The sequence below is a fragment of the Pyxicephalus adspersus genome, chromosome 2 (assembly GCF_032062135.1).
Source record: "Pyxicephalus adspersus chromosome 2, UCB_Pads_2.0, whole genome shotgun sequence".
NCBI lineage: Eukaryota > Metazoa > Chordata > Amphibia > Anura > Pyxicephalidae > Pyxicephalus > Pyxicephalus adspersus.
Genome location: NC_092859.1, coordinates 75,815,843 through 75,832,545, shown reverse-complemented (window position 1 = coordinate 75,832,545; position 16,703 = coordinate 75,815,843). Strand labels below are relative to the sequence as shown.

At 38.2% G+C, this 16,703-nt stretch overlaps 1 protein-coding gene across 6 annotated transcripts; it reads right to left on the bottom strand.

The window, feature by feature from the left end:
• Positions 1-1,266: 1,266 nt before the first annotated feature.
• BRD8 (bromodomain containing 8) lies at positions 1,267-15,836 on the bottom strand. 6 transcript variants are annotated; one of them, XM_072401062.1, is made up of 22 exons: positions 15,758-15,836; positions 15,533-15,629; positions 14,393-14,462; positions 13,212-13,261; positions 11,773-11,895; positions 11,274-11,354; positions 11,116-11,180; positions 10,393-10,529; positions 10,103-10,315; positions 9,844-9,985; positions 9,357-9,533; positions 8,822-9,087; positions 7,445-7,825; positions 7,079-7,163; positions 6,953-6,993; positions 6,649-6,872; positions 6,342-6,434; positions 5,653-5,721; positions 5,019-5,196; positions 4,730-4,834; positions 3,143-3,187; positions 1,268-2,620 (listed from the first exon to the last, which is right to left on the bottom strand). In XM_072401062.1, the coding sequence occupies exons 1-22, from the start codon at positions 15,774-15,776 to the stop codon at positions 2,561-2,563; spliced, it is 2,721 nt and encodes a 906-aa protein (XP_072257163.1). In that variant the 5' UTR covers positions 15,777-15,836; the 3' UTR covers positions 1,268-2,560. The 6 variants fall into 6 exon arrangements, with proteins under 6 accessions (XP_072257167.1, XP_072257163.1, XP_072257166.1 ...); XM_072401065.1 differs by having other exon boundaries at positions 6,649-6,869; XM_072401066.1 differs by lacking the exon at positions 3,143-3,187 and having other exon boundaries at positions 1,267-2,620.
• Between the last annotated feature and the right edge of the window lie 867 nt (positions 15,837-16,703).

The window sequence follows — 16,703 nt, the reverse complement described above, 5'->3', positions numbered from 1 at the left end:
AAACACATGACCACAAGCGAGAGATGTTGATGATCTTGATATGGCTTAGTTTGCGTCTCCACCCACCCCAATATTCTTTAGTGGCCATTGATTGTGCTCAGTTGAAAACCAGACATTTTGTAAAAGGTCCCACTCCTTTATGCTACATAGATCTCTCGAACACAACGTAAAAAGCTTGCTGCATCTCAAATATCCCCCATGATACATGGTCTGGAAGTATTAACATACTGAAGGAGGGGTATACCAACACGTAAGCCAGATATATTACAAAATGTCACAGACTTGACAGGACCTTTTCTGATGTGGAAAGGCAAAGAATTTGCGTTAGACATACAGATGCTTCCATCTCCAGCAATTTTCTTAAGAAGAACTTTATTATCCTCTAAAGATGGTCAAAGAACCCTTTTACACTACACTGTAATTCCCCAAACATGTCGGCTACACATGCTGGAAATGTTAGAACATAGGCACATATCTCCAAGTTTGGTGGAGTTGTCCTTTAATTTAGACATTTTGTGGTAAAGTCTTCTCCATTTGCACTGAATTATATGGTGTCCCTGCACTACCTTATCCCTGAAATGGCCCTCTAGTCAATTCTACTGGGTTCCCTGGCATGCAAGAAAATACTTTTATATTGTAATTTATTAGCAGATGATAGACCACTTATTCCCATTTTCAGGAAGAGGGAGAGAAAAAAAAACAAACAAAAACAAACTCCTCCCTTGATGTTATGGGTAGATAAAAGGTTAAACTTATACAAATAGGCAAACTCAAGGCACTAGATGAGGACAAATGTGATATCTTAATTTCACACTGAGAAACATGGCTGCACTTCTCATGATACCACAGACTCCATTCATAATGAGCTTACTCCACAGAAGCAGATATAACCCTTATTTTGATTTCTTGTTTAATAAATGTTAGCTTTCTCTATTACCCCACAGTCTACCGTTTTTCCCCCCTTTTGATTTGCTACTTTTACTTCTGTGCTAAGCTCTGGGGAAATCCATGTGCTTTGTATGAGGGTGTTGTGCAACAATATTATGTCCATTTGTTGTTATATTATACCCTGTATTAAAGTTGTATATAAACTATTTTTAAAACCATAAATAAGCCTCCTCTGACCCATCAGCTACTTGTACTATGAATTAACCCTCAAAAAATCACAAGGACTCCAGAAACTTTTTTTTTTTTTTTTGGGTGCGTTGTTTGGGCACAAGTTAAATTTAGAGTTGTCAGAAAACAAAGATCTCTGCAATACATTTATTGAAATCCATGTAGCAATAATGATTTAAGGGGTGTAACCAAAGTTGACAAAAATCAATATTTATAGAACCAAAGAAATGAACACAAACCTCACTGATTTTTTTTTTTGGCATACAGCCATCATACTGCTTTTTAATTTCAATCAACATATACAAAAGATGAATATAGTACAAATATGTTTAGGAATTCATGCGGACAGCCTTTTTTATGTTAATGATGTTGAATACAAATCCCGCCTCAAGGGGTCATTCCACCCAAATTCTTTTTTAGATACAAATAATATCTAATAATTTAACTTTTGGCTGCCCATTTCTTTTAGATACTCCAGTTGCAGGGTTTAAATGTGCGACCTTAGTTCTTCACAACCCACCTACCTGCCATTTCACTCTGTTGTATTCCCTATAATATAAACGGACAAGCAAACAAGAAAAGTGGGCCACTGGCAATGTGCAGTGCCAGTAGTAACCCAAGAGCAGACCTTAGCACTACAATCCCCAAAGAGGTATCCATTAAATGGTTCAGCCATCATCAAAATTGTTTTGGGTGGACTGACCCATCAGTTCAAGCTTATTTTACCAATAATGAGTTGAAACAGCAATCTCCAGGACATGCCAATTTGGGCCATCAGAATAAACAGATAATGGCCATATAAAGACAGCGGCCTGGATATGGCTAGTTTCTCGAGTATAGACAAAAGACAAAGAGTTCCATCTGAACCCCCAAAGACAGAAAAGTCTTTTCACTGGAGAAAAGTAGCACAATAAATGTTAAATATGTATTAAAAAACCACGGACGACACGTTGTCAACTGATAACAACCGTAATCTGTCAACTGAAATCTGCATCCCATTAAACATAGAAGGGTAATTCCAGTTATTTCTATTTTGTATGATTCTGATTCAGTCATCCTACATTCACCCTCCTGCATACATCAACATATATTCAAAACCCATAGAGGAAGGACAGTTTAATACATGTCATAAGTTAATGTGCTGTTCCAAATAAATATTGTAAATTGCAATTCTAATTCAAGTGAAATACTCACAATAAATTGTAATGCATCAAGCACAAGCAATCACTGTTCTGGTCATCTGTACATATCTACAAGTTATATTCAATATTGCCTGTAGTGCCACTTCATGGAGGACACACAAACATAACTCACTAAAAGACCCAGATACTGGGGTTTACAAGCTAACTTGCCTAAATACCAAATTATACCACATGATCCAGTCTTCAATTGCTACAGCTACTAATACATGATATTCCATTGAAGTATAAAAATCACAATCACTTCATTTCTTCATTTTCATATCCGCTTCAATTGCACAGCGACGACCTCTAGTACCGCCATCCTGTTCAGTGAAGAAGGCAAAAAGAAACAGTGCTATGAAAAGCAATGCAAGCATTCATGCAGGAATATAAAGGTTTGCAGCTGCTTAACTTGTAAATGCATAACTATAACTCAGAAAAATGTCTCACATACCTGAGATAACTATAAGATGGGACTTCTGCCTTCTCACTCTAGTGCTGCTGTATTAACCCTTTCTGTATTCATATTTCAATGTTCTGAAACGTTGCTTTAACTGAATTGCTACACTGCAGAATGAGTATATCTTCTTTATCATGCACTGAACAGCGTGTTAACTGACTCTACTACCTTGAGATTAATTGATTGAAGAAAATCGTACATGCATATAGTGTTTTACAAAAAAAATTAAACAAAAAAAAACAAACAAAAGCTTGCAGAACAGAAAGAGGCACTAAGAAAGCACTGCTTGACAGATGCAAAGCATAGTAAAGAAAGTGAACAGCTCTAACTAGAAAATCTTGGTACATTCAATCTGTCCATTACATTTCAGCTATTCAATACTTACAAAGAGAGAGAGAAGGAAGGCAGGAGAGCCCATGGGGACACTGTCCTGTTAAAGGACAAACAGAAAAACAGGTCAGATTCCACGGAGACTCTCCAACACAAAACACGGACAAGCTGACAACACAGAAGCAGAAGAGGAGCCAGGACTTAAACAAAAAGCTTAGAAAGAAATAAGAGACTCAATGAAGGTTTGGGAAGGCTGATTTCCAGCACTGGCTTCTCTTGCTGCTCACATAAAATAGATGGCACCAGTAAAATACTCGAACATAAAATAGTGAGGACAGATTTTCTTTAAGCTAGCACTGTACAGAATATGTTTTGCTTCCGTATGGCATAAGCTAAAGAAAAAGACAGCCAATGTCTGGTGAGTGAATTTGGAATAACCAGATATTTTACATAAATAGTAATTTCAGTTCCTAAACCTACACTTAGCACTGCTGCCAGTGTGTTCCACCGTTTGTCACAATAGGCCAATTGTACAATCAATACAAGGTTAAGCAGGAGCAAGACCAAGCAGAACCTCAGAAACCAAAATTGTTATTTTGATTTTAAAAGGTCCCCAAACCCTGAGGTTACCAAGGAGCCCTGCAAGGTATGTGATAGTAGAAGCATGTACCCACAGTACGCTTAAGTCAGGAACCTAAGCATTATCAATACTTTATTATTTATGGAGGAGAGGTGCTTATACATTGCCAAGTAAGCTTTGACATTTCACAGCAACCTCATCTAGTCTTCCTGATGCAGGAGGTATAGACCTAAACTTGTCTACAAATATAACCCAGTCCTTATGCAATAAAAGATGGGGGTAAAAATGCTACCAAAGGCTAACATTGTGGTGCTGATCTAAAGACTTCCGGGGCTATCTTGGTGGCCAAGTTTTTTTTCAGTTCATCTCCTGACAACTCATGAATGAAGATCTCCAAGACTGATAAGATACCAAAAATTAGAAGATGCCCCCCTAACCAACTACATTACTATCAATTATCATCACGTTTAAACACCACATTTTCCAACTTCCTTTAGAAGCGGAGCCCGTGGCCACAAAACCTGTGTTTATAATGCCAGGGTTTATAGAAAGCCACAAAATGGATATTTTACAATTTAATCCAATGTTTATGCTTTACCTGAAGATGTCTAAAGCTTAAAAAATATTCGGATAAGGTAATTAAAATAGTAAATTGCACATTTACAGGAAATTTAGTATTAATCCACAAGTTAGTACTGAAGGGTAGTGGAAAGTAATAAAGAATATTGTAGTACTGTTTTGCATGACTGGTATAGGTAAGGAAATGAATGGAAAGGGTGTGAGAAAAAGAAGAAATTATAAGACAAGATCAAGTCATCAAAAGCCATTTGGCGATTATGGTTTTAAAGAGTTAATGTAGAGTCAAAAGGGTCAGTTAAGTATGATATATTCTGCTGAGGAGGTGGTAGAATTTGGTAAATTGAACCGGTATGTCTGATATGCATGTTAAACTGTTTTGTAGTTGTTGATTTTTTTTTTTGTTGTATCATTGATGTAGTTAATGAAAATGAACTATGAAAGTGAATTGAGAGCTGGGCTCTTGATTGGGTAGCCATTTAGTACCTTTTCAGAAGCGTCCTGCTTTCGTGTAGAATCTCTGCCCCTCAGGCTCTTAGCACTTATCCCAGATTCAGATGTCTGCATAATAAGCTGTGTGGCCAAAAATTGCTTTAAAACAAAACAAGCAAAAACTCACTACATGAAGGGTCAAACAAATGTGGCTGATTAGTTTACTAAGCACTTAAAGGCATACATTTTTAAACACAGTTAGGCATTACTAATAAAATAAAGCATTTTCTATAGTCTGACAATACATAAAAAATATAAAAAATGTTATTAACCAAAGTCATACCTGAATCTGTTCCAACACATCTCTCTGCATTTCGACAGCCATATGATAAACATCATGATCAGAACTATTATACATGACTGCATTCTGAAACATAAGCATGATGTCTCTCTGAAACTCAGCTGTGGTTCGAATTATACCTGTCTCAATGTTTTTCTTTATAGTAGAGAGGTCCATAGGCCTTGCAAAAAAAAAAAAAAAAAAAAATGCATACATCAATGTTATCGATATCAAGTATACTCTCCAGGTTAAAAAATGAAGAACAATACAGATCCTTATAGGAAAAGGGCAATATTCTTTTATTTTATTCTTCAGCAGCAAAACATCACATTCTATTACATCAAAAACATATCTTGATACATTATGATCACAAGGAATATTATATATATATATATATCATATCTGTTGGGGCCTAAATTACCAGTGAACATGTTATATAAAAAAAAAAAAAGTCAATGACATGTTTTTGAATGTCACATCATAGTAAAGTAGTAAAATGGTAAAAAAAAATGAACAGAACAGTCAAACATTTACAAAGCCAAGAAGAAAAGACTCTGTATACCACTGATCAACCTAGCCATTGCCACATAAACCATATTAACATTTCAAGGGTACAAAACAAAAGACTTGGCAATACCTTTGTACTATGCTGTGATAACCAGGAGCAATATCATCTGTTACTGGCTGTAGGAAGACATTGGCATACCTATAATAAAAAAAAAATACATAAAAGTAAATATAGCAAAATGTGTCAAATGTGGGAATGCTTTTGCGTAAAGCTGTTCTTAATGCTTAACACCACCAGTCTGAAAGTAGCTTCTTAATATACTTCCATGCACTGCTCAGACTGAGTACACTGGCCTAGGGTACCAATCTCTACATTTAATCTTATATACTGTACAACTAGAACATTTAAATATACAGGGTTATGGGGGACTAAAGTCTCAAACTTTGTGTTTTGCAACATACTTTATAAGAAAGGAGAATTACAATTTCTTGAAAAAAAAATCTTCCAAAAAAAAAAAGTTCTATGAGCAAGAACACCGACCTGGGTAAACAGCACCCAGCTATCAAAAAAGGAACTTCAAAAGGCCTTTGTTGACATCTCCAGTGGAAAATATCAAGTCCCATGAAAATTGTACAAGATTAAGGAAAACTTTGGAAGACGTATGGTATATTCAATATTTTTTTGCATGATTTTTTACTCATATTGTGTGATGTAAAAGTCCTTCAGCTAAGTTCTGCAACTAATTTGTTTTCGGCTGAAAATTATGTGTAATGTGGTACATTTTTTTTTCTTTTAACTTGAATCTGGCAAATACAGACCTGTGATTGGCTGCTGCTCGCCACACCAACATTATGGCCTTTTTCCAAATCTTCTGAGCTTGGATAGCCTCTTGATCTTCACTGCACACAGAACTGAAAACACAGTAAAGAAATGCTTTAAAATGCACAGAATGTGCAAAGAAAAAAAAAAAAAAAAAAAAACTACAAATGGGAATACCAATGGTTATGAAAACATCTGAGGCTCCTATCCCACCCCACCACCAACTTCACATTCAATTCTACCAAGTTTCAACTGGAGTATTAAGTTTACTGCCAGCTACCGGTCAACACTCAAAAGGTTACTTACAACTGAGAAGACGCTGGACTGCTGGGAATAGAATCAGCAAGCGTGTGGGACTGAAGCGGAGCATTATGAATACTAAATCCATCATCACTCTCACTAATTGGTGGTTCGTTGTCCATCTCAGACAGATACTCTTCTCCAGCCTCTTCTTCCTTAGGTTCCTCTGGACTGCCAACTTCACTTGTGACATCCTCCTCCTCTTCTTCGTCCTCTAGTTGTGAGTCCTTCTGAGGCAACAATACTTAATACATTACAATCTTACACTACAAAGAATTACTAAGAAAACTATAGAAGAAAAAAGATGTACCTTATTATGACTGCTGGGTGGAGGTTCAGATTTTACTGGTTCTGAAAAGAGAAATCAGGATATAAACAAGGACATTTCTTCACAAACACTGCTCTAAACCTGGCTCACATGGATTTTAGAACTCACCATTTAAAACTGGATTATCCTCAGATCCTGGTCCCTTATCTTCTTCACTAGGAAAAGCTTCATGAGATGTTTCACACTGTGGTGCCTAAAGCCAACAAAACACGAGCACTAGTTAGTAACAAGACGTGAAAATGTCTTGTAATTGGCCAGTGGGATTCTGTAAAGTTCATGAATAAAAAAAAAAAAATCTAAATGATTTATTCAACACCTAAACCTATAGTAGAAAACTGACACTTGCTTTTATTTGTCCTTTAGCTTAAAAATGCAGCTGTGTCAAATATCAATGCCTAAGTCAGCATATAGTTACAAATGTATTTATAAGCTTTGTAACCTAAATTTGCATGCCTATTTTTTTTTTAAAGATACCTCAGTTTTAATCTGGAGCTCGGTTTCCTCCTCTTTACTGGTCTCGTTTGAAGTGGTCCCTCTCATATCTTCAGGCTGCTCAATCTGAAAGGTTGCATGAGGAGTCACTTCTGACTGGGCAGGCTGTACCTCAGGCTCAGGGGGTTCTGATTTTATTTCAGGTGTCATCTCCATGATATTCATTATGGTTTCCTGCTGGACACAGGTTGGATCCTTGGGCACTGAGATTAGGGATTGTGCAATGTTCTCTGGTTTTACTGAATGTTCTTGGACAGGCTGATCCCAGGGTCCACCAAGTGCTTGGGGGTCATCATTTTCTTCGCAGAATGACAGGGCTGCTTCTACTGCAGCTACATCTAGAACCTCAGGATGGTCATCAACCTGTTAAACATGATTAGAATAAGTTTTAGATATGAAATATTGTCCCGTAAAAAGACTTTAGTACTATAGTCTTCAATCCCCAGGTACATAAAGGAAAATATGTATAAACATTGATGCCAAATTCTGTAATTAAAGTGGCATTAAACCTGAAATGACTCCCCCATGCCCTTTCTCTGGCATTATCTTCTTTCTTCACTTCCACTTTGCAATCTTCGGCTATCTTGGCCTGGGCAAGGATGACCTAACTCCTGTGCAGGCAATATGGGGGTTCATTCATCCCCGGCATGCACAGAGAAAGCTGGGTATCCTGGTAACCAAAGCTGGCTCTGCATATGCACAGCTTCGTCACCAGAAACTTGGAATAATCAGGCAGGTAAAACAGATTATTTGCAGAAGGAATAATGCCTGTCGCTTTCTGCAATTTTGACCTGCCTGATCAAGCATTTGAAAAAGCAAAAAACTTTAGTTCTAGAACCTGGTCAGTACCTTTGCATTCTGCTCTCTGCAATTTCGCAATGTGTGCACAGAAGGAAGCATGAAAATAATCTACTTCTGACATACATATGGCATCTATACAACAGATTCATTCAAAGAACATTCAGGAAACCTGGACCTGACAAAAACCAATGACTTTTGTAGAAAGCTCTGACTGCAACTGTGTTATGCTTTGTGAGATTGTTGAAAAAAAAAATATTGTTCAGTGCAGCTACTTTTTACTTCCCAAGAAAGCGCACTTAAAGTGTCAAATTTTTAACTGCATAGTGTTAGTATAGTCATAGTAAGAGTCCCAGAGAGCTTACACTACCCTACGTCCATCTACTGTTTCTATTTCACAAAAAGCACCTACAAACTCACCCAGGCACAGACAAGTATCATAATCCCCAGTATGATCAACAAGCATATAAGGTAAAGAATAGGTCTTCCTATGCTGATGAATTATAAACTATCAATTGTCTTCACACTCTATATTACTATCTATAAAAGCATGTAATTTACCTTGTCCTCAATTATTGCAATGATGTCTCCAACAGTTTCAAAGTCTAACTCCTCTCCGGTGTAGGAAACAGCAATGTCCATCTTTTCAGCTAGGTCCAAGTCTCCCTTGCTCTCAGATGATTCCTCCTTTGTTTGCAAGCTTCCATCACTACTTGCCAAGCATTCTTTATTGATGGAATCTATAATCATGGAAATGTCACTGCTATCCATGGACACTGTTACAGTATGTTGTTCAGAAGTAGAATTGTTGTCCTCCTGTTGGGTCACTGTAGTGTCCAAAAATATTAATTATCCAATATTAATTATCCTTCCAGTAATGATAATTTACAAAAAAAAAAAAAAATTAGGACATCATAGGTACTGCCATAAACCAAAATCATCCAAGAAAAATTATTATTGGCTAAAGATGGACCCACTCTGATCAAGTAAAAAAAAAAAAAAAAAAAAAAAAAAAAAACAATATGCATGGCAAGGATATCTATATATACACTTCTTCCCTTTAGTGTAAAGCAGGAAGCCCATGGCAAAAAGTTACCTGGGACAGCTGCAGTCATTGGCAGGGCTGACATCATAATAATGGTGGCCTGGGATTCTATAGGGGTCAGCAAAGATTTAGACGGAGATTCACTTGCAGCAGGAGCAGAGAAGGAAGCGAGAGGTGTAGCGAAGTGTGCAGGACCAGCTTCTAGAAGCCGGGAAAGAGTGGGAGCACCTAACAGATCAAGAACAGGACGGGAAAACAGAACACAGGAGGCCAGGGACAGAAAAAAAAAAAAAAAAAAAAAAAAAAAAAAAAAAAAAAAAAAAAAAAAAAAAAAGGACCAATTAACAGTGTGAGGGGAACATAAAAAAGAAGAACGGAACCAAATTAAATGAGAGAAGGGAATTAATAAAAAAAAGAAAAAAATGTTGATAAAGATCTAATATGATTTATGAGACAGATTCAAGAAAAGATATATCTGTATATTCTGATAGTGGATATCTGCTTCCCCTCTTCCCAAATCTGCAGCTAGACCACATACCCGATGCTGCTGGAGATGCAGGAATTGTGCCTGGAACAGGATGCATCTCACCTCCATGCAAATTGGGAAGAACACCAACATCCATTAGAACGCCTGATCCCGATATATGATTGGACGCTAAGGCCATTTCTCCTTCATTGACCTGTAGAAAAAGAAAAGGATATGGCAAGAAACTTGACTAACTGTTGATTTTCCTCCTTGGCATAACTATGGGTAGTGTTGGGGAACCCTATGTGAGGCCCAGGGAGGGGTTCCGTACCAGCCGGGGACTCGTGGGCAACAGACTGCCTTTCTTCAGGAGCTCCGATAACAGCGGGGAGGGGGGTGGAGTTGCTTTCTGTCCCATCTTTTTCTGGGAAGAGTCGTCCATCACTGGGGTCAACGGGGACTCCAAAGGGGCAGGAGGAGGAGGGGTATCAGGAATGCCAATGAAGGAGGAGACTGGGGTGCTTGGTAAAGACCCCACACTTACCTGTAACGAAAGGAATGCAATTTAAAAGCTGCAACTGTAAAAGGCTCAATATACTATTTTGTTTGAAGAGTACTTACCCCCAAGCTTCCCTCCTCTGTGCTGCTTGGTGTCAGGTCTCCAAGGCCAAACTCTCCACCGGGAGATGATGATCCAACAGACGGACGTCCTATTGCAGTAGACGATCTTCGAGGAATGTTCTTAGCTGCCAGACGAGCTGAAAAAAGAAACGGGGATCAGAAACTACATATTACTTTTGCCTAGGCATGTACTGCACATGTATGTCTATACACATGAGCACAAGTAGTTTTTTGCCCAGTGTGTATCTTAAGACTTTGTGTGGCTCATTGGCACCACCTATAATGTTACACTTATACCATTTTTTCATAACTTCTTGATTTAACTACTTCCAAGAAAACAGCGCAGAAATATGACAGTCGTCATAGTATAGATAGAAGGCTCCAAGGCTTTTATTCCTATCTGTTTTTAAGTAGCATAATGGTTTAATAGTCTTCCTTCAGAAGGGCAGATTAAAGGGCACATAAGGGAACATCCTTGTCAAAAATAAAGAAAATAAAAAAGGAGTCACATAAAACCTTACTTTCAGAAAGACTGGGGCTTTAGGTTGAATGCTAGTCATATAATCCCAAAATTCATTTTATTTTCAGTGTAGAAAACTGCTAGTAGAGGCTTGTTTTAAACTGAAGTACACAACTACCATGAAGAAAGCCAACAAATAAAGCTGCATATATAAGACAAGCAAACTACAGTAAATGAACAGGTTAAAAATAAAACTCATTAACCTTGGTAAGCAGCATCTGTAGCTTTTCTCTTCATCTCTGCTTCCTCCTCCTCTTGTTTCTTTTTGCTATAAGATACAGAGAGAAGATTTCACTGTAAACTGGACGTCATTTACAGCAATAAAATATGTAAAATGTATAAAACAGAAAAAAATACTTACGCTACAATGTCATTCCACAATTCTTCAAGTTTACTGTCCATGTGGCCACTCTGAATCAGTTCCGCATCCTTTTTTAACTTCCTAATAAAGGAGAAAACCATATCATGAAGAGATATATTACCTGCAATTTACTATGATTTCTTTCTAGTATCATATTTAATTGTGTTCATGATAGTAAATAAAGTTATAGGACAAACAAGCTTTATTGAACAACTCTGTTGCAGAGGTCAAATGTTGCAGAGGTCAAATGTTGCAGCACGTTATTCTTAAAATACAAATGGCATGATTGGTCAGCAGTTTCTGAATTGGTGGTATAAAAAATTACAATTTAATGCTCAGGTGAAAAAAAAAGTAAGAAAAGAAAACAGCAGAGATCAGATGTTCTAAAGAACAGATATCAACAAACACAGCTTCATAGGCAAAGGTGGATTAGCACATGAATGCAACCACAGTATAGGAGTATACATTTATATAAAGGGCTAAAGAATAAATACAAAACCTGTATTTTTCCTGTGTATCCTTAATCAACTTCTTCAGTTCCTCAATTCTTTCTGCTGTCAGTTTCCGTACAATTACATCTTCTACCGTCTCCACAACCTCTCCTCGTTCCCCTCGTTTCCGTCTGAAAATGATAAATAAAATGAAATGACTATAGGGCAGAAAACCTCCAATAAACAATAAAATATATTTGCTACCAAGAAACGCAAATAACACATTTGTTAGCAAATGTGAATACTGCCAACAAATACTCTTGGTAGGAAGAGAGTTTTATTCACAAGTTTAGCCCTAGTTTATTACGGTAGAGAAACCTGCACACCACTGCAGAACCAAAACACAGTTGATACCCACCAGTCCTCAAGGTACACCCCAGCTCTTTTTACCAGGCCCACCACCTGGCACTTTTCAGTAACCACCCAGCTGTTTCTGGGTGGTTACTAAAGAGTTGGGTCACAATACAAGGGAAGCCACCCATATACAATTTCTTCCCACCCAGCTTAAAAAAAAATATATTCTTGGTTGAACAGAGTCCCTGTTCCATTGCAGGCACCCCTATCTTTTCCCTTCTTTCCTTCCATTATCCAATCTTTGGTCATCTTGATTGGCTAGGCCAGGATGACGTTCATTCAGTCCCAGCACTTGGAAGGGAAGCCGGTATTGCGAATGTACAGCTGGGCGGCCACCACCAGGCAGGTAGGAAAACTTATTGCAGAAGTTAACATTACCTGTCTTTGTGCCTGCTTGCCACTTTTCAGAGTGGGTAAACCCAAGCCTAGACTGACTACACCTACCAAAATATTTACATATCCAGAACAAATCAGTAAAAGCAATCTCTTGTCCTCAAATCACTTTTTTGTTAGCAGCAGGCTTTGTACAGAAATTTATCTTTAAATTCCACAACAGCAGCACTAAAATCTCAGCCATTTTCCCCTTTAGTTTTTATGAAAGCAGAATCTTTGCAACCTGCCAGCTCCCTTTAGAATCTTTGTTGTGATTTTGGGAATAATCTACAGTACGTTCAGTTAGTAAATACTTATAAGTTCATTGTTGCCCAGACCATAATCGTATCTCAAACAGATCTGGTCATTTTTAGAACTAGAACCACTACCCCTTTTAAATTTGTGGCCCACAATGTGAATACCTTAGGGCTACCAAAAAGGTACTAAAAATTACAGTCTGAGACTTAATAAAAAGCACAAATGGAAAACACTGTGGTATAAAAGTTATTACAAAAAATATCCAGCAGTTGGTTTGTAACCAGGTTCATTCTTTAAAATATCCACAAATAAAAGTAAAAGAATTAGTGGTGCTTAGATTTAATGTGCAAAACCAACTACAAAGTTGTGGAAAATTACAGAAATGTAAGGACATCTTCTCATTGTTTATTTTAACTTGAGTTTTAAGCAATGAAAGTCGGTGACAAGACATTTATATACCTACTTTGGGGTCTCTGTGGTCTCTAGAAGCTCCGAGTACTGTGAGGCACAATGCTAGAGGTAACACAAAATAAGGAGCAATTACCACAATGCATAGATCAAAGCCACAATAGACCTATGATAATATTAAGTAATAAACAGTCATTTTCAGCATCACAACTGACTAGGTCCATTCAGATCTTATGGTAAAATGATTCATTTTAAAATGGCATCCCATTTTACAGTAATGCATAACTAATAATTGCAGCGCACAAAATATAGCACATGTGATTTTTTATCCTGTATTTTTGATGCGTGCATTGGCATCCCATTCAAAAAAAAGGGACTGCCTTACACTGAATCCAAATTCAAAAACTAAAAAGTAACATATGGCAGCTCAGAAGTCCCTATATGTGATGGCTGCATTCCAAACATCGGAGTTTAAGTGCTGAGGAAACATTCCATGTAGACTTATTTATATTTACAGCCACTGTAAGGTTTACCAAAATATTATAATTATTGGAATTGGTCACTAGCTTTACACTCTGTTGTTTTGTTTCCTCTTTTTAGGGTTCCCTTTCTAGGAAGATTGTCCCCTCTGCCTTAATGACTACTGTCATTTAGAAAGAAAGATAAGAAACAAAATGTTTAGAGATAAAGGTCTGAATAAATAATTAGATTTAGTTAAATATTTCAGTGTATAATGCCAAAAAATTCACCTCCCTTTGGGAAAAAATTGGCTAATTTCCCATTCAGTCTCTAGTAAAGGGGTCGCCAACCGGTGGCCTACAGACCACTGGTGATCCATGGTTCTGGCCGGTGGGCCCCTGAGCGTGGTCAGGAGGACCCAGCTAGGGGGGTGCACTGACCAGAGCCACGGACCTTGTCTACTGTATGGATCGCAGGGCAGACACAACTCGCCCACTTTCCCAACGCAGGCTCAAACCTGTATTGGTAGAGTGGGTGGATTCTGGCATCATGACGTCACTACCAACTCACCGAGCATTCGTGGTCCAGAGCCAATAAATTTAGTGGTCCATGGGTCTGAATAGGTTAACGACCACTCTAGTACAGGAAATAAATATATCTCCAGTAGGACTGACAAGAGGTTTTGCCCCTTCTACACTGTATACAAAACTAAAACAAAACACCAACTCTGTCTGTGGGAATAAAGTAAAAGCAATCTTTCCATTTTTGTCGACATACCTTCTGGGAGAACCAATCAGGAGGGCGCCCTGCTTCTGCAAAAGGTTTGATGGCGCGGCTTACTGACACCCTAAAGAAATAAGAAGATATTTTGGATTTTTTAAAATGTTCTCTTGTCTTTACTTTTATTTTATATTTCATTATGAACCTTCTCAGCCTGCGACAGGTCACTGAAAGGAGCAGCAGCACAACAATGATTGACTGACTTATTGCCTCCTTGTACTGTTTTGTTCTCGAACACTTCAACCCTGCTATATCACAGGAAGCAAATTTAGATTCTTACACTGCTTCCATTTATTGAGTAAAAACAACAAGTTGCATTCATTTGTGTCTTCATATCTGCAGAGACTTCTAATTTAAAAATCACAATTACACAGCAACAGTTTATTATTCACCAGTAATTACTTTACATATTCACCTTTAGGCTATACACATCTGATTATTCTCACCCGATACAAACAGCTGTGCTAGTCTAGGACAAGAACCTGACGTGGGTTTGCCCTACATTGTTCATGGGCCAGTGCTGACAGATCCATGAACGTCTGAAAGAGAACGACTGCAGTGCAAGTCAACGGAGGGGAGTACAGTGGGGTGCTACTGCCTCATCCCCACCCCCTCTTCCATAGAACAGAATGGGCATTGTGTGTACAGCACTCCTTCACTCATCTATAATAATTAATATTGAACACTATTTATATGGCACTGACATATTACACAACACTTTATATTAAATAGGGGATGCAAATGACAGACAATGACAGGAGGAGGATAGGACTCTGCACAGAAGAGCTTACAATCTAAGAGAAATGATAATCAAGGATAATTTCAAGTGATAGAAATCACACATATGTACGCAGACTTAGGTTTGCTTGGTACAAGGACCTAATCCAAAAATTGTACAATCAGATTATATTATGTGCTATGGCAATACACAAAGGTCTCCAAATACCTTGGATCTGATCATCTCTGTGTTCGCTGGCAGCACTGATGTAATCTTTAGTTGTAACACATTATGTTTTACCTTCAGATCAGAGATGCACAATGATGATCTGGACTTGGGATGAGTCCCCCCCCACTTCCCTGGAGCCAGCCATAGGGGGCAGCGCTGGCTATAACATTACAAGGGCTCCCGGTGCTCACCAGTTCTGGTCGCCGCTGCGCATGACCGAGGAGGCGAGACACAGCTTCTCCCTGATGGACCATGGCTCGGTTGGACCGACGTTCAGCAGCTTGTGTTCTATACAGAGACATAAACGTGTCACTATCAACACTCAGCACTTATCAAGCCCAGATAAAAGACGCATACTTGCTTTTTTTACGGCTTTTTACCAATATGTACGTATGCGCCATCGCAACAATACTTACTGCCGATCCCCGACGCCATTTTCCCCAGGCAAAATATAGCGCTTAAAGGAGGCGACGTCGCAGGAAGATGACGCAAACCGAGCACAGGGGGCTGCTGGGAGCTGTAGTATAATGAGGGCTGCAGAGAGGTCCACACTGTACAAGCTAATACAGAATTCCTTTTAATGTAATCATGGATAAATGATTGCTGTTCTTATATTTCTTGCTGTTTGTCAGTCCTAGTCCTAAACACTTAGTTGTCCACAAGCCCAAGTTTAAAGAATTAGCTCTAGTAGATGGAGATGATATTTGCAACGCCAACTGTGTATATTACTCATATCTGTCCTTTATTTGCAGAGACTGTCCCTATTTTCAAACCAAATTCCTACTTTTCTCCTTAAAGTTGTTTTCCTTTACATCTGACACTGTTTTATAAAAATGTATTATTTTGAAGATGCATTTTTACACTTAGGGGTCTATTTATAAAGCAGTGAATCTGACTTCCTAGTGGAGAAACTTCTAGGTCCATGTGTTTTAATGGCAATAATTGATTCTCAACCAGGGATTGTTTCAGTGAATAGTCAGATTTACTGATTTGTAATTAGACCCCTTGGTTTTGTCCAGGGTTTAATTAGCACGCAGTTTGACATACCATATTTGTTCCACAGTCGTTCTCTGTGCAACTGGTCCCATGAAGCTCCTTCTCCTGGGTTCTCCATCAGTAGCAGGCAATCACAGGCCATTAGTAAGTGGGGGGCATCGACATCCCAAAACACCAGATGTAAAACTTTTTTTTTTTTTTTTTTTTAGGAACAGATATAGGTTATTTTCAAAATTTCCAAGGAATTAGCTTGAAAGTGGAACTAAAGTTCTGCTTTGAAAATGAGCGATAGGGAAGGTTTTTTTGCCGAAAGAGACAGGCCATGTCGCCTATGCAAAAAAAACATACTTGCTTGCCTGATCTTCA

Coding starts and splice junctions, on each gene's coding strand:
- BRD8 (XM_072401062.1), bottom strand. Junction 11,181..11,273: donor TTGTGGAATGACATTGTAGC/GTAAGTATTTTT, acceptor TGTATCTTATAG/CAAAAAGAAACAAGAGGAGG. Junction 9,088..9,356: donor AATGACTGCAGCTGTCCCAG/GTAACTTTTTGC, acceptor TGGACACTACAG/TGACCCAACAGGAGGACAAC.